General features: G+C 40.5%; 1 protein-coding gene across 3 annotated transcripts in view; it reads right to left on the reverse strand.

Annotated features, from left to right (window-relative positions):
• Positions 1–343: 343 nt before the first annotated feature.
• The window catches only part of grm2 (glutamate metabotropic receptor 2), a 172936-nt gene continuing 147346 nt past the window's right edge, over positions 344–25933 (reverse strand). For all 3 annotated transcript variants that reach the window (XM_008105088.3, XM_062970066.1, XM_062970065.1), the window contains 2 exons: positions 7751–7925; positions 344–6725 (listed from right to left, as the gene is read on the reverse strand). In XM_008105088.3, coding sequence (XP_008103295.2) covers positions 6652–6725; positions 7751–7925 — 249 coding nt within the window. In that variant the 3' untranslated portion in view covers positions 344–6651. The remainder of the gene's footprint in view (positions 6726–7750; positions 7926–25933) is intronic.

Here is a 25933-nt window from a genome sequence, read left to right on the forward strand (position 1 = left end):
TATTTGTAGCTGCTTTCTGAGGAGATGAAGCCGAAAGGTGAGTCCTGCTGAGTATGTTTGTTTTACAAATCTCTTAATGTGGGTTTCTTTTCCATCTGTAGTCTTGAACACTAATGACGGTGATATTGTGTGTGCGTCTATGAGTGCAGCATTTTAGTATCACTCTTTCTGAAGAGAAGGCCGTGTGTATGAGAGACATGCCTTTTATAGAGTTCTCTAGAATTATGAATTACCTGAGAAAAAGCTTTTGTAGCGGTACTGCGGTTTCCTTGGTTAAGTCTGGATTCCTTATTTTTGAAATCTCTGACCACTCCTAATCCCAAAAAGTTCATATCACCATGAGTTCAGTAATAAAAAAGCACTTTATTTACATAAATTACAAAAAAATCACAAACTTGTCCACACAAAAAACTACTTTAAACTCTTGGTTTGTTTTTCGAACAATATGAATCACAATAACACTTTCTTTAATTCAAATAAAGCTCACATTCTCGTTTTTCAAACAGCATTTTTGTAGCAGCAGGAGCACTTTCTCCCTCTTATCTCCCTACCCACCCCCTTGTATTAACTGCTATAGATTCTTCATCCCACCTGGTGTTGGCAATTGGAAAGGGGCACTGTTAGTACCGTGCTTGTATATGCTATTCTGGAGGAAAATAACACTATGTAACAACATTTGAAAAAAAATCTGTTCCTGGTTTGAAAGTGTTTATTTCCTGTTTAATTGTGTGATACTTACTTTGAAAGTAGTTGTTATATTCTGGAAACTTTGTTTTTGTGGCTGCCACAAACAATGGTGAATTGGTTGAGACTATGAGATATTCATTAAAAATATAGCAAAATGTGCTGCAGGATGTCCCAGAAAAACAAAGTTTTTCCAGGTTAATAATTTTTTTCCATGTTTTTATGATAAAACCAATTAGGAAATGATGTTTATAATCCAGGAACAAAAATTGTTTTACATAGTGTAATGGGTGTGAGGTTTGAGTATTTCATTGAATGTTTTCCGTGATGTATGTGTTGCTTTTACTGGCCCTTTACGTCTTTTATTAATAGAAGTTCAACATTAAAAAAAACTGGGAAATGTGCTTTTCTTTGTAATGAGAGAAGAATCTGTCCTTCAGTGTAAAAATGCCTGTTTCTTGAAGGCACTGGTGCAATGCTAGGAGAAAAAATTGGCAATCCCACATTTTATAGTAGTTTAAACAGTACTCAAAAGCTGTATTGAAATGTATTGTGAGTGTGCCTTCAAGTCGATTCTGTCTTTTGGTGATCCTATCTTAGGGTTTTCTTGGCAAGATTTTTTCAGAAGAGGTTTGCCATCTTTGTCTTCTAGCCTCTTAACTCTAAAAAAGTGATACGTTTACTGTTTTGCATTTTTCTCAGAGCTGTGCAGTCATTGAAATAAACACCTCTGTCTAGAACTTTAATTCTGGTGCCCTGTAATATTGCATCATTCTAGGGATCTGGTGCTGAATTGGTATCTAAAATTATGGTTCAAAAAATCAGTCACTCAATGCATTATTAAGAACACATGGGCATTCGCCCAATTGATGTATTTAATGAGAGATTCTTGCAAATTCCATTTCTACAGCACGGGGGAAAGATTCACCTGTCTTCATCCTGCTACTGTGTTCAGAGTCATGAGATGTGGCACTTAACAATAGTTCATATAGGTTGTCAATATGGATGACAGGTGAGGCAAATGCACGTTATATTGTAAATGCCTCAAGTTGTCACAAAATTGTGGAAGAAATCTAAAATGGACATGCCATAGGTTTACTGTTCTGTTTTTAAAAAGTGGCACTGACACAACATTTGTAATGTTACCTATTAAGTATTGCTTTAAAAAAACACTTCTACTGTAACTTGTCATAACACGTTGCTTGGTTCAAACACTTAAATGAATACACAGGAAATACTGCAATTTGCAAATACCTTTTAGACACCCAAGTCCCTGTTTTCAGTGTCTTCATCACTTTGACTACCGCAGATGCCATTCTATTGCAGGTCCCATCAGGAAGATGATACATGTGATATTTGTAGAGGGGGGAAATCATTCAGCCTTTGAGTCAGTTAATTTTGACTTTTTAAAAAATTGAAACAATCCCATCACTTGAAATATGAATCTTCCTGGGATTGTGAGGTAGCTTCACCTTCCCCCACAAGCTTTAGGGAGAACTGTTTGTCCCCGAGGCAAGAATGAGGCCAAGAGTTTGTACACAGGGGCACACCTTCCTGGGTTTGGAAACCATGCAGTGCAGAATGCTTCTATAAATTGATTCCCCCCCCCCCAAAGAAGTAAAATTGTGCTTCTGACATTTTCATTTAACTTCCCTTATGATGAGTTACTAAGGCCTTGAAATATTCCCTACTCCATCCATGCTCTTTGGTTTTTCCCTGAACAAATTTGCTAATCACATAGCACAGTAATAGCAAGCATACCATTTCTGTCCCCCCCCCCCAATAGAGAGAATTAAATGGGAAATTTCATTTTCTTCATCTGCTAGAGAACAAGTATTCCAACCGTTCACAGAGAAGAACTTCCTTCCAAATGATTGTCAAGCATCAGAGTTGAACTGAGATTATACCGCAAAAATAGCACTAGGTTTCAAAACCTTTGATTGATGGCATCTCCTTTGCCATTTCTCACTAATACATCTTTTGTGGACCTTCACCAAAAGAGAATCTAGGCTTAGTGTATTTAGCATAAACAGAGCAAACACTGTGGTATGCAAAGCCAGCTGCCTTTTTGTGTAAAGAGAGCGATCAGGCCAAGTAGCAGTAGGAACCTCGGATCCCTTGTGGACTCAACAGTTCACCCCGATTAGTGCTGCCATACTGATTTTGATTTGGTGCAAATCATAGGCAAAGAAAATGTAGCCTACATTGGCCCATTATGATGCAAAGAAGCCAGTGTTCATGCATTCCTTATTCATCTTGCTTCCACTTTGCAACCTATTGGTAAATTGCAATATATTGTCAATCTGAGGCACCAAAGCAGGCACCTTTATCCAAAGCTTGAACTACAATTCCCACTATGAGTTATGTGGGCTAGGCTTTCTGAGAGTGGCAATCCAGCAATATCTGCGGGACTGTATGAGTCCCATCCTTGGTTTGGTGCTTTAGATTGGCAATACAGTGTGGTTTATCTAGAAAGTACACTTTATAGCAGCTGCCTATAATAGATACTGGTATGACTATTGGTACTGAAAAAATGGGTCTTCATCAAGCAGCACTATGTATACTCAAACCTATCAAATTTCCAGCACTATTGTAACACAAGAGTCTGGCCAGTGTTACAGCCTAGAGAATATTCTGTTGCCAACTTCTTGGCCTGGCAATATAGCTTTAAAAGGATATACTTTAACCTAGCTACTAAACACATCAAGGAGGGAACAATGCCAGATGCCCTGGAATGTAAACAACTGCACCCAAGGGTGGTGCACTAGCCTGACCCTCCTTGGAGATGGAGCAGGCAGAATAGTTATAATTTCTAGGAAACCATAGGGTCGATGAACACGGGCATCTAGTGTTCACGGGCCCATCTAGAATAGTTTATTTTTATTGGTCAGTGGACAAGATGAGTGGGTGTGGGGAGAAGATAAAAAGACAAAATAATTATTAGCAGGCTGCTTTCAGCATACCCGCAATGCTGCCCTAAAATGCTAATTTATGCTGGTACTGGAAATTGTTTTGTATGCCATCAAGCTGTTTCTGACTTTTGATGACCCAAAGGTAAATCTATCAAGGGATTTTCTTGGCAACCTTTGTTCAAAGATGGCTTGCCTTTGCCTTCCTCTGAGGCTAGGAGAGCATAAGATACCCAAGGGTTTCCATGACTGAGCAGGATTTCTCCCAAGTGTAATAATAAATGCTGCTTAGAATTAACAAAGAGATTACTTTTGTAAGCTGGGCACTCTGTTGACCAGAAGGTGATAATGAGACCCTAGACAGAATTCAGAATTAGCTGGCAAGTGGCAAAGATTCTTAATCCCTCCATCTAAGAGATAGGGGTAGGGAACCAAGCCTGTTTTGACAGTGAGTCAGCTTCATGTGCTCTATTACAGGTCTGTATCGGTGGAATCTTCTAGAGTGAAATCTTTCCTTCTTTACATAATAGAAAGACATAAAGAATATCTGTAACATATTTTAGGCTAGGCTAATGGAGAAAAAGAAATTTCTAGCATAAATTTTCATTGGGTTCAGTCCACTTTATCAGATGCAACAAGTGAACTGGAGTCCAGAAAAGCTTATGTTAGATTTTTTTTTTAGTCACAAAGATGTACCAGATCCTTATATATATATTGAAATGGACTAATCTACCTATGTCCAAATCCCCCTTTACATAATGGAAGAGATTGTTGTAGTGTTTGCTGAAAGACTTGTCCTTGTTTTGTGTGTCACATCAAAGATGCAAGGCAGGACTGGACGGGCTGTTGCCTTCAATTAGTTATTCCATTACTGCTCCCATGATTCTTCTCCACTGATTAGGACTGATGGAAGGAGTCCAACCCTAGCTATAGGGCTCCAGGTGCCCAACCCTACTTCATACATTTTATGAGGAATGAGATTGTAACAGCATCTTAGATAGATACAGAAAGGTATGGTCCTGTGGTTCCCAATCTGGACTTATAGATAATGTTAAGACTTCAGTTCTCAGAGATCCTAGCCAGCACAGCCAATGTTGAAAGATTCATAAAGTTATAGTCTGGCAAGATCTGGGGTCCAACAGATTGAGAGTTTTGCTATGCACTTCTCAGCCACTTAACATGAATAGTTAATACAAATCCACTGTTTGTACACCTACATAGAAGGTTTAGTTAGAATGGAAGAAGTGCAGGGAGGAATGGGAGACAAGGCAGCTTTTTCCATTAAGTGAAGTGCATTTTGAGCAATTTAGCATGTAGCTTGTAGAGTACAGAAATCTGTACAGAAAGAATACAGTTATTAAACAGCAACCATAGCATACCAGCTGAGAATAGGGCATGTACATATGAACTCAAGGGTCTACAAAAGAATGGACACATCTCCCTGCTAATCTTTCCTGACCATACTATTTACAGAAGTTTCTCCATAGCTCTCTGCTTCTTCTTTTACTAGGAGCTCTTTGAAGGCTACTATGCATTTTCCCCATTAGGGACCTGGCACAAAAAAAGAGCTTACCTAACATTTTAGGGGTGAATGAGCAGGTTTAAAAATGGCAAGCAGCTGGTAGTAAAATGCATGTGTGAATAGGATGGTAGTCATTAGTCCCTACAAAATGTCAGTGTAGAAGGCAAGCAGCAATATAGGCTCTTTGTCAGAAAGGTATTCTCCTCCCATTCCCATTCTACCAGTGAGGATTTTGTCCAACGTGCCTCTGCCATTTTGCAGCTGTGCTGAATTGGCTGAGGTTTGAAATACACTTTTCTGGATAAACTCTTCTTCCATGGTTCTACAGTAAGACCCACAATCTCTCTACAGATTAATCTCAATCACTAAGAAATGTGGAAATCTGATCCCATAAATGTATGCCAGCAATGTATTTTGCCCTTTGTTATTTACCATTGTTATGTGAATGAATCCTACAAGGGCCTTTTGCCTCTATGATGAGCTCTCATGCCAAGATCTGCATCTTTTTCCTACATCCTAGACAATGCAGAAGCAGCCTTCGGGATTTTTGGTCAATCGTTGCATCATTGCACATTCAGGCCTCTTCTTATTGGTCAAAGAACTGGTTATCTCCTTATTTCTGAACTTAATTACTGACAGTCCCTTACCAGAGCAAGTATTGGGAGATATTTTTCAGTGATCCCCTCTTTCTGTATTTCTGTTGTTATCATTACAGGCAATGCTGTAGTCTCCTCTTATGTGTTGTTTCCTGGATTCATCTGCTTTACTCAGCAGAGTAAACTGTCAGATCAAAAACCAGATGTGATTCTCTTTTTTTCTTAGATATTGTCACAGTTCGGTTTGTTTTAGGTAGCATCTCTGCTGGGACTATGCCTGCAAAGCAACAGGCAACCATAAGAATTCATCTATTTATGTTTTGAGTCACTGTAAGTATCTGTGTGTGCTGTCAGCTTTTAAAAGCGGAAGATTGTTTTATCCCATCTCTTCTATTGATAATACTGTAGATTCCTTCATATTCTTTCAGAGTTTGTAGCTATTGATCTTCCCTCTTCCTCTAATAGCAGAAGTATTGTTTTGTGTTTTGAGAAGAAGTTTCAGGACTTGTGGAATGGTAAACAAAGCATCATCATTCTTTTTCAAGTCTTGGAAGAGATAGAGGAAGATTAATACATACATAGATTTTTTTAAAAATAGAATGCCATCGTGTTGTCCAGGTGAACAGCTACGAATTCCATTTTGTTCAGTTCTTTATCCATACCATAAAGGTACGTCATGGGCCACTTTATAGATATGTTCCAGACTATGCTCAGGTTTTCCTGTAGCATTTTATTGATGCTGGACTTTAGGGGACAAAGGTTTAGTCTCAGTTCTCTTGTGCCTATTTCATTTTGTTGGGAAAAGCATATCCAACAAGTAAGTTTAGGAAACAAGGTTTTTTTTAAGGAAGCAAAAGGCCCAGTGGGAAAATAAAAGGCATGTGTTCATAGGGAATGAGCACAGAGGCAACACACAATCACTGATGGAGAACACAGGTGTTCACAAGGATGACGTTGTGGAGTCCACCACTTCACGGCCATTACACACAGTTGGGACATATTGAGAAGATGACCCTGTGAAATATAGAAAGCATTTTTTTTTAAAAAAAATAGCTGTTAAATATCCCATACTCATCTCATTTTAAAAGTTTACTCTTTCCCAAGCATAACTCCAACTCAACCCATACTGTGGTTTGCCAGTTGTCATTAGGCTGCCAAGGATGTCTTATTTTTGAATGGCAACAAGTAGATCAATAACAGATCTATATATTTTGTGGTATGTCACTATTGTATACTGTAATACTACATTGGCAGAATTTTAAATAACAGTAACAACAACAACAAAAATAAACAATTTTATTATTAAATATAATAAACAACTCAACAACTTTAACCAACATAGCCAAATGTGATAAATGATGGGAGTTGCTGGAAGGCCACTTGATTCTCATCTTTAATTGAGAATTATGTCTAAGCCAAAACTAGTTGCAGTATGTCTTCAAAATAATAAACTGTGGTTCAATGTAATTTGCAATTAGAGCCAATGATTATGAGCAGACTTGGACATCTGCTATCCCTTTTTGTACTTTACTGAGCATATGTGCTCTCCATCTAACCAATACAATTTGATCCCTGTTGATAACATCCTGTTGTGTATAGAGCAATTTCCCAATCTTTAATGCAGACATTGGGTACATCTAGAGTGATTGAAAAATCACAAGTTGTCTTCCTGTTTGTTTTCATTTTAAACTGGGAAGCTGGTATAAAAATATCTGATCATACTAGGCACTGACATAAAGTATTCTGGAATAAACAAAATGTGTATGGGTCTTCACAATAAAACTGGAATGAACTGGAACAAAGTTAGGACTTTCTCATCTTTTTAAACAATCTGGGCACGACCTCTGTGGAATAAACCAGCAGGTGACAGAGAATTTAACTTAGCAATAGTTCAAAGCCAATTCTTGTTTGAGAAAGACTAGCTTAACAACTGGATTGTGTTTATGTTGGAGGTGGGAGGGCAGGATTTGTTGTAAATCTGGTTGAAAACAAAGACAATGAAAAGGACATTGCTTAGAAAAGCCTGTTTTGTCACTCACCATGCGAATGGCTGGAGCCCACAGCTGTCACACTAAACCGATTGGTGGAAACCCGGTGACTGGCTACGTTCTTCTGGGGCTGGAAGAGGATGATATGTAGCTTCGGTGTAAAGAGGCAACCAAGGACCACTGTGCCACTGAGGCTTACTGAGATACACATTGTGGTAGTTTGGACCTGTGAAGAAAAAGCAAGAAACCAGCGAAGCAGTCAAGAGGGAAGGAGAGAAAGGGGCTCTTATATTTGCCCCCTCCCTCCTGTCCTTCAGGAAGAAAGTAAAAACCTAATTATGGGACCAAGCTTTTGGCTAGTAAGTTAGCGCAATATGAGTATATGAATCATAGAATCATAGAATCATAGAATAGTAGAGTTGGAAGAGACCACATGGGCCATCTAGTCCAACCCCCTGCTAAGAAGCAGGAAATCGCATTCAAAGCACCCCCGACAGATGGCCATCCAGCCTCTGCTTAAAAGCCTCCAAGGAAGGAGCCTCCACCACGGCCCCGGGGAGAGAGTTCCACTGTCGAACAGCTCTCACAGTGAGGAAGTTCTTCCTGATGTTCAGGTGGAATCTCCTTTCCTGTAGTTTGAAGCCATTGTTCCGTGTCCTAGTCTGCAGGGCAGCAGAAAACAAGCTTGCTCCCTCTTCCCTATGACTTCCCTTCACATATTTGTACATGGCTATCATGTCTCCTCTCAGCCTTCTCTTCTGCAGGCTAAACATGCCCAGCTCTTTAAGCCGCTCCTCATAGGGCTTGTTCTCCAGACCCTTAATCATTTTAGTCGCCCTCCTCTGGATGCTTTCCAGCTTGTCAACATCTCCCTTCAACTGTGGTGCCCAAAATTGGACACAGTATTCCAGGTGTGGTCTGACCAAGGCAGAATAGAGGGGGAGCATAACTTCCCTGGATCTAGACGCTATTCCCCTATTGATGCAGGCCAGAATCCCATTGGCTTTTTTAGCAGCCGCATCACATTGTTGGCTCATGTTTAACTTGTTGTCCACGAGGACTCCAAGGTCTTTTTCGCACACACTGCTGTCTAGCCAGGCGTCCCCCATTCTGTATCTTTGATTTCCATTTTTTCTGCCGAAGTGAAGTATCTTGCATTTGTCCCTGTTGAACTTCATTTTGTTAGTTTTGGCCCATCTCTCTAGTCTGTCAAGATCGTTTTGAATTCTGCTCCTGTCTTCTGGAGTGTTAGCTATCCCTCCCAGTTTTGTGTCGTCTGCAAACTTGATGATCGTGCCTTCTAACCCTTCGTCTAAGTCATTAATAAAGATGTTGAACAGAACCGGGCCCAGGACGGAGCCCTGCGGCACTCCACTTGTCACTTCTTTCCATGATGAAGACGACGCATTGGTGAGCACCCTTTGGGTTCGTTCGCTTAGCCAATTACAGATCCACCTAACCGTAGTTTTGTCTAGCCCACATTTTACTAGTTTGTTTGTCAGAAGGTCGTGGGGGACTTTGTCGAAGGCCTTACTGAAATCCAGGTACGCGACATCCACAGCATTCCCTGTATCGACCCAACTCGTAACTCTATCGAAAAAAGAGATCAGATTAGTCTGGCATGACTTGTTTTTGGTAAATCCGTGTTGACTGTTAGCAATGACCGCATTTGTTTCTAAGTGTTCGCAGACCACTTCCTTAATGATCTTTTCCAGAATTTTGCCTGGTATTGATGTGAGGCTGACCGGACGGTAATTGTTTGGGTCGTTCTTTTTTTCCTTCTTGAAGATAGGGACCACATTCGCCCTCCTCCAATCTGCTGGGACTTCTCCCGTTCTCCAAGAACTCTCGAAGATAATTGCCAGTGGTTCTGAAATAACTTCCGCTAGTTCCTTCAGTACTCTTGGGTGTAGCTGATCTGGCCCTGGGGACTTGAATTCGTTTAGAGAGGCCAAGTGTTCCTGGACAACTTGTTTCCCTATTTGGGGTTGGATTTCCCCCAATCCTTCGTCCATTCCGTGTTGCTGAGGTTGGAGATGGCTTTCTTTTTCTGAGAAGACCGAGGCAAAGAAGGCATTAAGTAGTTCTGCCTTTTCCCTGTCCCCTGTCGCCATCACCTCATCTTCTCCTTGCAATGGCCCTATCGCCTCCTTTTTCTTCCTTTTTCTACCAACGTAAGCAAAAAAACCTTTTTTGTTGTTTTTTATGTCCCTGGCAAGCCTGAGCTCATTTTGCGCTTTAGCCTTGCGAACCTTTTCCCTACAGGTGTTGGCTATACGTTTGAATTCTTCTTTGGTGATTTCTCCCCTTTTCCACTTCTTGTGCATGTCACTTTTGAGCTTTAGCTCAGTTAGAAGTTCTTTGGACATCCATTCTGGCTTCTTTGCACTTGTCTTATTTTTCTTCTTTGTTGGCACTGTTTGCATTTGCGCCTTGAGTATTTCACTTTTGAAAAACTCCCATCCATCCTTAACTCCCTTGTTTTTTAATATCGGCGTCCATGGAATGCCGCTCTGTAATTCCTTCATTTTTTGGAAGTCTGCTCTCTTAAAGTCGAGAATGCGTGTTTGACTTGTCTTAGTTTCAGCATTCCTTTGTATTGCAAACTCCAGGAGCACATGGTCACTTGCCCCTAAGGATCCAACCACTTCAACTGTATTGATCAGGTCTTCCACATTTGTTAAGATTAGATCAAGAGTTGCTGATCCCCTTGTTGCCTCTTCTACCTTCTGGACCATAAAATTATCTGCAAGGCAAGTGAGGAATTTGTTGGACTTTGTACTCTTGGCTGAGTTTGTTTTCCAGCAGATATCGGGATAATTGAAATCGCCCATGACTACTATATCTCTTCTTTGTGCCTGTTTGGTCAGCTGTTGACAGAAGGCTTCATCAAGTCCTTCATCCTGACTCGGAGGTCTGTAGTAGACACCCACGACAAGATCTTTTTGAGTCCCGGTTCCCTTGATTCTTATCCAGATGCTTTCAAGCTGGTTTCCCGGATTACAGTCTTGCATTTCTTCTGCAACGTAACTGTTTTTGACATATAAAGCTACTCCCCCTCCTCTCCCCTTTGTTCTATTTCTGTGAAAGAGGTTATAGCCCTCAATGGTTAAATTCCAGTGATGGGAGTCATCCCACCAGGTTTCAGTGATGCCTATGACATCGTATGTGTGGTGCTGTGCTAGGAGTTGGAGTTCGTCTTGCTTATTTCCCATGCTCTGAGCATTAGTGTAAAGACATGTAAGCCCCTGTGACCTCCCCTCGAACTGTTTATTTGGGATTATTGTGCTCTCTGTACTTGGTCCTTGCTGTGTTTGTGCAGCCCTCCGTTTAGCCTTTTGGCGGTTCCCTGTGGTCGTGGGTAATATAGTGTTCGCCAGGCTGTTGTTCCCCTCCCCCAGTGGATCTAGTTTAAAGTGCGCCTGATGAGGTTTGTGAGTCTGTGTGCAAAAAGATGTTTTCCTACTTGTGTGAGATGCACCCCATCGCTTGCCAGTAGTCCATCCTCTTGGAAGAGTAGACCATGGTCAAGGAAGCCAAAATGCTCCTCTTGACACCATTTTCTGAGCCAGTTATTGACCTGTACTATTTTTCCGGCCCTTGTAGAGCCGTGTCCTACAACAGGGAGGAGGGATGAAAAGATCACATGTACATTATACAGTTTTAGCTTTGTTCCCAGAGCTCGAAAATCATTTGTGATCTTTTGAAAAGTATGCCTAGCGGTGTCATTGGTACCTACATGAATCAACATAAGGTGGGGAGGGTGATGGGGCTTTAGGAGCCTGCTGAGCCTCTGAGTGATATGGTGTATTTTTGCCCCCGGGAGGCAGCATGTTTCTCGAGCCATCCCATCCGGTCTGGAAATGATGGCTTCCGTTCCTCTAAGGAGGGGGTCACCTACTACCAAGACCTGTTTCCTTTGAGGATTGACAGGGTCCCTTTTGTGCAAGACAGTGTGTATGTCCCCTGAAGAGTGTTCCTGTTGAAGTGAATCATGTAGGTGTAAAGTGTTGTCCTCCTCCTCAACATCCCCAGTGCATTCATCAATGACAATCCATTGAGATACATCCGAGAGCCCATTACTCTCCCAAGGATGTTCCTGTTGCTCCTGGTCTATGATTGGGGATGGAGCATTTGCATGATTACATAAGTGTGACTGTGGTGATGCACTGTCCCCGTCAGGGCTATCCCCTGCGCATTGATCCAGGGTGGTCCACTGAGTGGTATCTAAGAAACTGTGGTCCTCCACAAGATGTGTTTCCTGATTGTATGTTAATGATGTAAGAATTTCAAATCTGTTGTGTAAATGCAGCTGAGCAGAGGAGTTCTGCGGAGGCTGCCTGGTCCTGCGTCTCCTTCTATGGGTGACCTCCTTCCAAGCCTGAGGGTTGTCTACCTTTGAGTTGATCTCCCCATAAGGTTCCTGATCATGGTCTTGGTGGTGTTGGTGTGATGCAGGCTGCTGATCTACAGCAGCGTGTTGTGCAGTGTCCAAGAAGAGCTCGAGTGCCTGAATGTCCTTAAGGGTCTTAATACGGTGCTCGAGCTGTTGGATCCTCTGCTCCATCAGAGTCATCTGTTTGCATTTGGAGCAGATGTAGTTGTCTAGTTTTTGTGTGAAAAAGCGGAACATGCCACAGCTGGTGCATGTGATGGGAATGTTTTGCTTTTGTTGCATCTCTTGGTGAGCGTGGTGGCCAAGTGGGATCTTTGTACAGTTAAGTAATATGCACGCACTTTATGTGCAAACTGCAACAAACCACCTCTTTGTGTATTTGTTTATGTTGCTTTGTTTCCTGTATGTACTGCAAAGGATAGTTAGTAAAGGTGCCTTTTTCGTGCGCGCCGTGAGGCGCGCGCGACACTGGCAAATAAAGCTTTCCCAGAAACTCAATTAACAGGGGACAATGCCTGCTGTCAATCAACTTAAGTACCTGGCTCTCTTTCAACACAACAGTCACACAACAGTTAGACTTTGACCACAGGACCACAATGAAATTGTGAAATGACTAATGGAACAGCCTTGGATTTGACTCTGGATGATGTGACTTTAATAATTGTTTTAATATTTCTCTTAATTTTTTGTTTTAATGTATATGTTTATTCTTTACTGTGTGTGTGTGTGTATGTATGTATATGTATGTATATGTATGGTATCAAATTGCTACCTTTCTCTAAGGCTGTTCTGAGTCCTCCTTTTGGGGTGAGAATGGCAAGATTTAAATGTAGTAAATAAATAATAAATACATAAAATAAATGTTATGTCTACAATTGCTAGTCAAATAGAGCATTACTCCAAAATAATTTGTTTGTTTGTTTTAATGTCCCACCTTTCTCTCAGTATGGGACTGAGTGTATAAAAGAGCATTGTATTCTGGATATATCATCCAGAATACAAAGGTATCAATGTAGATACTAACTAAGAGAAGTTGGTAGCATAAGCTTTTATATAAAACTTCATTCATTTAATCTCTAAAGTGCTATGAGTTCCCTTCTTATACTGATATTAAAAACTAACATGGATATGTCTTTAAATTCTACTTCTACTTGGAATTACATAGCCCTTCCATATTTGTATATCGTATACTCGGGACTGAAGACTGGAGACCTCGGTACACTCCTTCTATACCTGGGACAAGATCCCAACAACTATCGCCCTATTAGCCTCTTAGATATTGACTCGATGTTATATAGTAGACTTCTGTTAAACAAATTAGAAGACTGGGAATATGATAACCAAATCAACTACCCTGAACAGGCTGGTTTCAGAAAAGGACAAAGTACAATCGACCAGTGTTTGACCTTGTATTTTTTAGCCCAACAAGCCATTGCCGGACCTACCAAACATCTATTTGTTGCCTCTGTTGACTTAGCAGCAGCTTTTGATTCTATCGATAGAAACCTGTTGTGGCATAAACTGGCTAACACCAGCATGGATAAGCGCCTACTGTTTTTAATCAAGGCACTTTATACTAACACCACGGCTAGAATAAGAGTTGGTATCTCTGGCTCATTAACTGACGCCATCCATACAAATAAAGGAGTAAAACAAGGATGTCTACTGGCACCAGCACTCTTTAATCTTTATCTGAATGACATAACACCAGCACTCTCAGGGCCAGAATTTTTTCCACCCACAGTAGGATCCAAGAAAATTTCCATTCTATTGTATGCTGATGACATGGTTCTAATCTCACTTACCCAAATTGGGCTGAGGAGATTGCTTTCTAAGCTTGGCACTTACTGTTCTGAAGAAAAGCTGAATATCAACTATAATAAAACAAAAGTAATGGTGTTTGGAAGAAGACACTCTCAACACAGATGGACCATCAGGGGTCACCAAATTGAACAATGCCAGGAATTTAAATACCTTGGAATCCATTTCACAGAAAAACTATATTGGAAATCCCATATAGAACATACTAAAACAGTGGCTTTGAAAACTATTGGAGCAATCCTCAGATTTTACAACACTGCAGGGGGTCATCTTGTTGTCCCAGCACTCAAAATATTCCAGAGTAAAGTCATAGCCCAGATTTTGTATGGTACTGCTGTTTGGGGATGGGATGAGACCCAGACAGTGAAACTAGAGACCCTTCAATATACATTTCTTAAGAAACTACTGTGGCTCCCACCAGGCGCCCCAGCAGCCTTAGTCCGGGCAGAGGTTGGTCTCCCTTCCATTAGATCACGTATTCACTTCACCCTATTTAATTATTGGAGAAGTGTAAAAGATTCATCTGTTAGGGTCCTCCCCAGGGGATGTTTTGAACAGATAGCAAAATGCAAAGTCTGGAATACAAGATACCAGAAGCTGCTTGAATTTCACCCCACTCTGACCAATACACCCTCCATCTTGAACTCAAGGGAGAAGCTCAAGGAATATATTTTCAATCACAGTGTTCACCTGGATAGGCAGGCTATTAATAACTCAAAATTTTCTCACTGGTACAGAATATACAAACTTGACCATGAGAGGACTATCTACCTGACTAGGCTCACATTTCCAAAACTTAGGCAAGCCTTCACAGCCCTTCGTTTCCAAAGTATGCCCACAGCTGTGATTGATGGTAGATATACAGGCATCCCTCTGGCTCTTCGTTTATGTGTGTGGGGGCCCCCAGAAATTGAGGATTTGCCTCACTATTTGTTTTCCTGCCCTCTGTATTCTGAGCCAAGAACTAAAATTCTGGGACCTATTCTTTATCCCCTCCTAATGAATACGGTGTCAGAAAGGATTTTCTACCTTCTGTCCGACATTAACCCTGCAGTTACTCATAAGGTGGCCCTTTTTGCCCTGGCAGCTCAGAAAATCCAGACAAAACTGATCTCCGATGTCGCGGTCAACTGTGCTGGGGATGCTTTTAACTAATAGTGGTTTTTTATATCCAAGGTGTTCACTGCTTGGGTTTTAATAATGCTGTACTTACTTGGTTTTATCTTGTTTTTAATTATTTTGGTGCTAATCCATGACATATGTAGTATTTGAAGGGCATATCCTTAGATTGATATTTGCAGCATTTTAATGTTTTAATGATTTATATAGGGTTTTAATGGCATGTTTTATATTGTATTTGATGGTCTGGCTTTTGTGTATTTGTTTGTCTTGCATGCGAAAGACCTATGGTCTAAGCATTAAATAAATTTGGATTTGGATATTTGTATATGTCAAACAGGACAGGTGATTAGAGTACATCAAGGATGAGAAATGCTAGCCTGCCCCCAGTATTTTCTGATGTGTAAAAATGTCCCAAAGGAGGCATTTGGGATTCCTTGAGATGAACTCCTCCATGCCATAATGCCATCAAGTACATCCAAATGAATAACTGTAATTGCAAATGAATTACGTACCTGAACCATTGTTTTGCCAGAACTGTTTCTCTGATGTTCATATGCATCCAAAGACCATTAAAACATGAGATATCAATCACAGAAAATATAATTCACATAAATAATAATATAAAATTAGTAACAATTCAGCAGCAATTTAAGATATTAAAACATAGTAAACCTAGTATAATTGAAAGAATTTAAAAGCCAAAATATTACAGATATATCCAGAAATCAACAAGACAACCTTGGGCAAAGTCGCACACTCTCTCAGTCTCTGAGGAAGGTCATGGCAAACTTGTTTTAAACAAACCTTGACAAGAAATCCATCTTTTCAAGCAAACTCTAAAACCCTAAATTCACCATTAAGTCAGAAATGAAGGCAAACGATGACAACAACAAGCTGTTTGAAGAATCATTTTATGATTCTTAACAGCAGAGAAACAAAGCAATTTCTTTTACATGTTTATTAGCATAAATAAGTCATGTACCAATAAGATCTTCCAAGGAATTTCCTAAAGCTGGATTTAATATGTCTGGTTGACTCTTCTCTATAAAAATTACAGAAGAAAAATACATGAAATAGAGACAAACTTATGTAAAAGGACGAACTTATGTAAAAAATGACCTGGAAACTATCTTCCAGTTTAGCAGAAGAAATAATGCTGAGTAGAGCTTTATTAAAATTATACAACTATACAATATTTAAAGATAGCCAGAATGGATACCAAAATCAGTGGCTATTAATGTCCCATTATATACAATGGTGTAAAATGTTGAGCAGCTAAAAATATTGCCAGAGAGAGCCTGAGGATTTGTGAAATGGTGAAAGGCTATGGCAGGGTATGCCTAAAGTGTAACGCTCAGCATGAAACAAAATCAAGGTTTACTTCGTGGATCCCCCCCCCCCCCCCCCGAATATTTTCAAGCCATGATACCGTAGGTTGAATCTTTGGATGCAGAATCTCCGGATATGGAGGGCTGACTTGAGATTAACTCTGGGTCTCCTCCCTTGCCATTACTATAGGATTGCCCTGGAAGTTAGCCAATACTTGTGTGGAACTTTAATTCAGTCTGCAAGGTTCAGCACAAGTCAGTGTTGAAAAATATAGGGAATTTGGAATCAAGATACTCGGTGCATATTTTGCAGTTGCATAGTCAAAAGAAGTGTTTAAAGAAGTACAGTATATTGAGTTTTCATAATAAGGAGAACAGGTCTAGGGAATTGATAGCCCCTGCCTTGAGTTTCTGATAAAACAAACATAGCTGTTCGGCAGTGGAACTCTCTGCCCCGGACTGTGGTGGAGGCTCCTTCTTTGGAGGCTTTTAAGCAGAGGCTGGATGGCCATCTGTCGGGGGTGCTTTGAATGAGATTTTCCTGCTTCTTGCAGGGGGTTGGACTGGATGGCCCGTGAGGTCTCTTCCAACTCTACGATTCTATGATTCTATCTATGATTCTAGTTCCATTTCTGAAAATCACTACATATTTTGGCACTCAATTGGTGCAGTTGCTATATTGACAAAAAGTCAACTCCCACAGCATGTAAAGAAAAATGAAGTGAAAATTATTGCCAAAAAAGACATGTAGAGACTCAAGGGATTCAGCTGAATTCATGAATATGTAGATACACAATTGTTTTTTTAAAAAGAAATCCTTCAACAGACTAAGAAATTAATATATCTTCTTGGCAGCTTTGCCGAGAATGTGTGGGTGGAAATGAAAAACGAAGCTCAAGCAACAAGAAGCTAACAGTGTGTTATTGAGAAGCTTGGTCGCATATTTGTGACGGTATCATAGGCTTGGCAACAACAAAAAATGCAGGGCTATGCTCCATTTTTAACCCCCATTCAGCTATTTCTTCCCCACTCCTTTTTTTTAAAAAAAAACTTGTTACGTCATCATTTTTTAGATACAACTCTACAGTTTGGCTAGAGGGGAAAGGAAGAATGTTTGTGTCTACAGCAGCAATCTCTACTTCCGCTCAGGTCCATAGCTAAGATTGCTTTTGTCCTGGAAATGGTGCACGAAAAAGGGCAGCTAAAAACAGAAGGGTTCTGGGGATAATATACTAATCCATCAGACCTGATTAAAATTCTCTATATATGCATTCTCTATTGTAACAGAATCAACGTGAGCTGTTAACATATGATGAAACACAATAGGAACCCATAATAGGAACCCTGAATCTGTTTAGATCCTTTAATAACTTCTAGGTCATTGCTATTTATTTCCATCATTTCTACCCCACCCTTCTCACCCAAGGGGACTCAGGGTGGCTTACAAAACTGGTGAAATTAATGCCAATACACCATAATACAATAGAATAAAACATTAAAACAGTTAAAACAATTAAATAGCATGATAATATACAATATACAGAATTTAAAACAATGCAAAGTGCTTGTGCCGTTCATCCTCAAACTGGTGGTGTGTATGCCATCAGCTGATGGTCTGCACTCAGTGTTCAGGAAAGAAACAAACAGTTAGAGCCAGTGGTACTAATTTGGTACCAACATGAGGGTATTGGGGGGAGGGGGGGGGTTGCTGGTCCACTACATCAGATAATTTTAAAGGTTCCAAGTCATTTCTGCAGTCACGCAAGCCATCTACTAATTGGCAGGGAATAGGGTTCCACCCAGCTATCCATCAGGGCAGGAGTGGCCAATGAAGGCAGCTATTTCAGGCAATAAGATAGCTGGGGCATCAGGAACATAAAGTATGTTTTTAGCTATTGGATCAATTTACTGCTAGGGATGGAGAGAACTGCTTATAGGATTTTCTGTCTCATATGCCAAAAACCCCTGCCTCTTCATTGGGCAGGGGGAGGGATGACAATTTCCTGCTTTGCCCCAGAAAACAATTTTGAGTGTGCAGAGCTCACTTGTGGGAAGCACAGTCTCTACTATGGCAGAAGCTGACTGTAAACTCTCAGGTTTTTAAAAATAGCATTTTTACATTTGCTATTTTTCACTTCTATGGAAATCCTGTGACCCTCCCCTTGCAAAAGTGGAGGGCCTACTTTATTTCAATTTTGATCTTTCTAAATTAAAATGTGGCTCTCATCTGCCACATCGCTTTCTCTGTTGATCAGACAAGCGCTCACTCTGGAAGCCTTTAAGAAAGATCTAAAATCCTGGCTCTTCCAGTGTGCCTTCAATGACTGATCACATATATAATTCCATGGTTTTTGACCATTTTCAGGCCTGATGTATTGTTTTCTCGCCCTTATTTGAAAATAATTATCTCTGTTTACCCCACCTCCGAATTCTCCCATTACACTAAAGCACTTTATTATCTACCTCATCAGATTTTAATTATGCTCTCTTCATACTACTGCCCAGTCTTTTATTATTTTAATTTGTTATATGCTCTTATTTGGTCAGTTTTACTTATTATTATACTGTTGTCTTAAATGGTGAAATTTTGTATAATTTTAATGTTAATGATGCCTGTCTTTGCTCTGAATTATATTTTTTATCTTACTGTAGTGTGGAAATTTTGGCTTGGCCCCATGTTAGCCGCCATGAGTCCCTGCGGGGAGATGGAGGCAGGATACAAAAATAAAGTTGCTATTGTTGTTGTTGTTGTTGTTATTGTGGTCATCTGACCCCTTGAAACCTCTTCCTCCTTTTGAGGGGCAGAAAACCACTAGGAAGTAGTACCCTATTGAATGCTTTCCTTTCTGTAAACATCTGTGGAATAGCAAAACAACAACAACAACAAAAAAAAAACAACAACAGAATTTTCCAAGTCTTTATCAGCATTCTTGAGGGATATTTTTTGCCTACTTCAACTAAGCACATAATCCATGTTGGTATGATATGCCACTGCAAAAGAGCATCATATTTCCTGGTTAGTCAAGTGTGTGTGTAAAGATGCACACAGCACTTCACCACTTGCTTCCCCTTTTGACAGACAGTTTATGATACTCTCCAAAATCACATGAGCACATGATTTCCAGCCACACACAGGTTCCCTATCTTGTTTCCAGATGATTCCTTCCAGTTACAGCTGTTCTCCAATATCAATGCTATAGCTGGGTTTGCATTTTTGGGACAGTCATAACCATATGTGCACTTCTCAAACTAATAACAAGTCAACAACATCATGGGCATAAACATTTAAAAACAACATCTTGAATTCTGGTACTTTGTTTCTATGGTTTGTGAAATACAGCTATCTCTCGCATTCAAATCAATCATCTAATTATAATCTAGTCCATGTTGGCATCTTCAGTTCCACTGAGAAAGCAAAAGAATTCTCATCTAGCTAGCAATGAAGAATATATTTGGTTGTTTTTTTGGGGGGGAGGGGTAGATTCTACAAGATCTGAAAGGGTACATATGCAGGCCTGATCCCTAGTTATACCGACTTATGTTGCCAATGGGATGCTGATCACAGTCATGTCTCCCCCTTCCCAGTGTCATGATTCCACAGCACAGACCTCTGTCAAGCCAGTAAGGATACAGCGCTCCCTCATTTTTCACGGGGGTTAGGTTCCAGGCCTGCCCGCGAAAACTGAAAAACTGTGAAGTAGCGGCACTATATTTATTTTAATATATAAACATTATTTTAATAGTTAAGTGGCCTTTCTCCCCTTGCAAAGCCTGGAGGGAGTGAAGCTTTTCTTACTAGTGCTGGCAGGCCCCTTGCTTTGTGGCTGCCATGTTGCCCTGGCTGCCTTTGCTCCTGAAGCCAGGGAAGAAGGAAGGCCGCTCCGCCCAGTAAGCGAGCGAGCGAGCAAAGGAGGGAGGGTGAGAAGGGGGGGGAGGCGGGCAGCAGCAGAGGCTCTACCTCGCTCTACCTTTTTGTGCCACCCCCAGCACCACCTCAGACCAAGGCACGAGCACTTTGGGACACGCAGGAGGCTCCTACCCTCACTTCCGGGTTCGCCCTGGTGGTGGCTATTTTTGGGTGTGCAATTTCAGAGTCTCGCGAGAGCGCCCCATGCGCAAGCCACACCTCCGAGGCACGGGGCGCTGTCATGAGACTCTGAAATCGCGTGCCCAAAAATGCCCGCCACCAGGGCGAACCCGGAAATGAGGGTAGGAGCTCCCCCCCTACTATTAAAAGCAGCAATGGGGGGTGGGTAAACAAACAAATAAATAATTTTTAAAAATCCGCGATAGAGCGAATCCGCAGAAAGCGAACTGCGGGATTGTGAGGGAACACTGTACTGCATAAAGCAGGGGGAAGGAGGATACACTTCCCCACCCAATGATCCTTGTGTCAGCTGCAAAGGATGATATTTCCCCATTGACCCTTTCTCCATGCTGATCCTACTCCAAAGACGTAATTTAAATGCTTGTGAAATGAGCTAAAATGGTGCAAGGCAAAATCATTCTATAAAACGTCTGTGATTTTGGACAAAATGTAGAATAATATACAGATTTTAGTTGCTCCCTGTACTCAGGGATATCGTATATGCATTACACAGGAACAATTAGTGACAGCTACATCAATGCAGAAGAAAAGCAAATATCACCTGCTATAACTTAAAGCAGACAAACTGGTCCATAGATTTTGGTGTTAAGAATAATGCTAGTTTTGGAACTCTTTTCCATCAATAAATCATAGATTTAAAAGAGAAAAAATTATTTGAGCTAAAACTAAACCTACCATTGATTAGAGGTTTAGTTATCTTCAAGTCTATCTGCGCTAAGAACTTGACAAGGTTAGAAGAGAGCTGCTAATCTACTCCACTTCTTTTCTATGTAATCTTGGATGAGTCACTTGTTACACAGAAGGTTTTCAAGGCATGTTACACTATTAGATCTCTATTATTCACAATACAATTTTAACAATATCTCCATGATACATTTCATGTGCCAAAATGTGAATAAGGGCTTTTTATCACACAAGGGGGCAAATCTCAATCACAGCAGGATAATAGCATTGTCTGTTGAGACTTCTCACTCAATGTCATGTCTATCTCCTTTTTGCGTTGCATGGATTACATCTTTTCATTGATAAGTGGAACCTGTTAACGGTTCTAATATGGCTGCTATTCAACTATTTTTTTCTGGTTTAATCATTTTATTCTGCTGCTTTTCCACTATCCGGCAGTCAAGTGTGTATGTGTGTGTGTAGTTCTCCTCCTCTTTCACTCCCTATCTCCAAGCAGGGTGAAGTCATGCTACTTCCGGCATTCAAACAAAGGGGACATCATGGTATACAGGGACAACATTGCCTGTATTCTGTTCCCTGGATTTTATTTATTTTTTAATTTGCTTTGCTGTAATTGCCCAATTGCATTGCCATGGTTTGCTGCAATTATGAAAGTACAGCAATGTTCCCAATTTCAATGAAGCATCAAAACTGCAATTGCATATATGTGTTACATAGGGCAGACAAGGGTAGGAAGGAAGTGTCGAGTGAAGCAGTGCAAAAGATTATCTGCAGGAACATGCATCACCAAATGGGCACCATAACTCTACAGGAGATAAAGTATGAAAGTGATTATTTCCATATCAGTATGTTTCTATTTGCTTAAACAATACAGTTGTTGTGACAGAAGAGACTTGTGTCATAAAGCCTCAAGAACACTATCATCTGTCAACTGTCTTCTGTCAACTTTATACATCTGAAAATAAGTGGAATGCATTTCTCTGGGAGAAATAAGTACTGTAGCAAATTCCAACTTGCTATCACACAGTCAACTGGCTGTTGAGTCTTAGGCACATAAGGCAACTTAAATCTTTTTCGATCCATGCCACTCTATGCATTCAGATGATCCCTCCAAGCTGCTCCCTAGCTCTAGAAATCCCTCCTGCGGGAAGCTAGTTGCTCCCTTTCTGCTGGCAAGTAAAACATTAAAGCCTCTAGAAATGGACTGTGATGGGCTTTTCATGGTGTTTGGAACTGTTTTGTTGATTTGTTGGGAGGGAGTCTTTTGATGGTTTTTAATGGCTTTAACTTTACAAATTGGTGTTTTATTGATTTTTTAAAACTTTTAAAATCTGTATTGTTAATAAGATCAATAATAATAATAATAATAATAATAATAATAATAATAATAATAATAATAATAATGCTTTATTTATAGAATGCCCTATATTTCCAAGGGGACTCAGGGCAGCTTACAAGAAAATAAAACACAATGGCAAACATTCAATGCTGATGATAGCATATATAAAATCAAAAGCAACATAAATAAACAAGACATAATACATTACACACAATTTGACATATAAATCCTTAAAAACTCTTCAAATTAGAGTAAAATTATTTGAATTAAAACATATTCAGCAGATTAACAAAGGTAGATATTCAACAACAATGCAGGGGGTGTATATAAGGTGTAATTAGTCCTCCTCCTCGTCCTCCTCCTCCTCCAGACACATTGAAACCCATTACTGTGGGAAAGGTGGAAACAAGTGAATAAAAGAAATAAGAATGACAAATAACTACTGTAAGCTAGTCACCTCACTTTGAGGTATCATCAGTGAAAGCAATTTGGCTTTATTTATAAAACATTATTTATCACTCCATTTGGATGATGCACTGTGTGAGTTGATACACACAAACATAGTAATTCAATCCACAAGCTGAGCTGAATATAGAACTATACAAACAGCCAGCATTGAGGTGATACAGTGAGCCTCTTCCTTGGCCAAACACTATCTATTCCTTCAGTAAAGCACTATAATTCACTGAAGTAGCCAGCAGGTGGTGACTAGTCTATAATTTTGATTGTGGTCTTTGAGGGATGCGGAAGATATTTAACACCAAGAAAATGATGTATAATACTTTAGTTGGAACCGTTGCCTGGAAATAACAAGTACTCCTTAGGGGATTTGAATAGTTCCCATTGCCAATTTGTCACTTTCCAGATATGTGCAGATCCCATAGTGTGATTTTGGGGTTGATGATTGTGGGATTGTAGTTCAAAATATCTGGAAAATGCCAGGTTGGTTTTCTAAAGCTCCATGGTGTGTAATTACTTTTTGAAACAGATCTGTTATATCTCTTCTTTCTTTTCTTACCACTTTCCAACCCACTTTCCAGTAATAGGCGTGCATTTTATTCACTCTTTCAAGAGTAGACAGGTTAGGAGATAAAGAGAAAGTAGGGGGATGGGGGAATGCTAGTTGGCTTATACAATATGCCCCGTGTACGTGCTGAACTGGTACCTGCAGTTTCACCTATCCACATCCAGCAAAAAAAGTCATCTCTGGAAACAGTCTAGGATGGCCATCTGGGATGACATATAGTACCACGCAGAGGAAGTTACTCATTTCAATAGGATTTGCCATCATCCAGAGTTTTCTGTTTCATGAATGTATCCCCCATATTTGCTCGAGGTGCAGGGGGTGAACTATAGTTCAAACCACTGCAGGAGGTCATCCATGTTTTTGGAGTCTGGTTCCCATGTTTTGAGGTCTTCTGGGGAGGCCCTTTGCTTTGTCCCACCACCCCACACGGACATCTGGTGGAAACATAGGAGATGGCCTTCTCAGAGGCTGCCCCCCGGCTCTGGAACTCCAGAGTGAGACCTTTTTGTTTGAGCAAACCTTTGGTGGTTGATTGCTCATCAAGAAAACAGCTTTTTAATATGCTGAATGGTTTGTTTGTTGTTCTCTTTTTCATGTTCATGCTCTCAGCTGCCTTTAATTTTGTTGTTAGTTTAATTACATTTTTAATGTTGATATTATATAAAATCTAAAGCTAGGACTTTAATTTTTTTTGTTTATTTATTTATTTTGTGTCAAAAGCATTGCATAATAAATAAGTTTAAAAGTGATAGAATAAAGGAATCACAAACAGCTAAATAGTTTTGGACCAAAAACGGGCAACAGCAATCGCATTGTCCATAGCTTTAAACAACTCCTCCTCCGTGCATGAGGCAGGGCATTGTGGGCAAGCATACATATGAGGACTAAGTAAAAGAGAGACATAACAGCAGCAATCATCACCACCAACGCCATCCATCTCAAGAGAAAGTCAAAATGTGCAACACTACGAAGACAGAATGTGTGAGAACCCATGACAACTGCACGATGCATCTAGGCCAGTGGTTCTCAGCCCGTGGGTCCCCAGATGTTTTGGCCTTCAACTCCCAGAAATCCTAACAGCTGGTAAACTGGCTGGAATTTCTGGGAGTTGTAGGCCAAAACACCTGGGAGCCACAGGTTGAGAACCACTGATCTAGGACATTACCAAAGCTTTAGGGATGTTACTTCTCCTACACACACACCCCTTTATGCATGGCTATATGCTTGGTTTTTGTGCAAAAAGCAACTTTCCCTTGTTCTTTTTTGCCTTTTGCTTCTATGCTTGTTTCCTAGACTTGGCTCTAATAGAGGAAGAGAAAGAAAAAAGCCATGTTTGAGCAGCTTTGTAGTGTATTTTGTACTAGCTTCTAAAGTTTTCTTGGGCACTGAGGGCAGTGAGAACCCTGTCACTCAGCACTTCAGAAGATAACAGCATAGCAGGATTTCTCCATTAACCAAATGAAGTTACAGACTTCAGCTGGCACATTTCACGCTGGCAAATTCTTGCTTCCTGGAGACTTCAATTGAAGCTTTGCTGTTCAGGAGCCCTAAATAGCACATTTGCACACCTTTCGTCTGTACTGAAATCAAAAAGTACTAATAAAGCTCCTCTTCTGCCCAGTTTCTCAGAAACATCTTTCCAAAGTTTCTCACAGAATTTCATTAACAAGCTTCCAAAGGGCCCTCTGTTCCACCTTTAAAGGCCAAGTGCATTTTTAGAAAACCAAAGTGATGGATTTAAGGCAGGATGGGCAAAGTATGGTTCATGGGCCTCTTACGGTCCTAAGACCATTTATGATGTCCCCTTAAAGGGCAACCAGGTCTTCCCTAGATTTCTGAAGGGTTAAAGGAAACACATGACCACAATGTCTTATTTATTTGCACATCTGAGATCCACATATACAGTCTTCCCCCAAATAGTCAGTGCTAAAGCATGGGTTAAACCAGTAGTTCTCAGACCTCAGTGCCTTTAGACTTCAGCTGCCAGGATCTCTGGCCATTGACCCAGCTGGCTGGGGCTTTGGGAACATCCCAAGACCAAGGCTTGAGAACTGTTGAGTTAAAGTATGAATCTTTTTAACATGAAGAGCTGAAAGGAAGTTTTATCTGGATGATGGTTGCATTATTTCAGCAGGCAGGAACCCATAGGCCAAGGATGATAGGGAGATCTAAGCCATGATGCCATTAAAACTGAAATGACTACCACCCGCATTATAGGATGCCACCTTTCCAGGCTCCTCTTACTTTGCAATTAAAGAGCACCCATCCAAAAGACATACTCACCAACATTTCACAGATAAATCCCAGGACATATCTAGCCAAGCTATACCACAATGTGGTCAAGATGGCAAAAGATACCAGTTAAGAAAAATACAGATGCTACGAAAGGCTGCAGAACTTTGATTTTGT

Source organism: Anolis carolinensis, chromosome 2, assembly GCF_035594765.1.
Source record: "Anolis carolinensis isolate JA03-04 chromosome 2, rAnoCar3.1.pri, whole genome shotgun sequence".
NCBI lineage: Eukaryota > Metazoa > Chordata > Lepidosauria > Squamata > Dactyloidae > Anolis > Anolis carolinensis.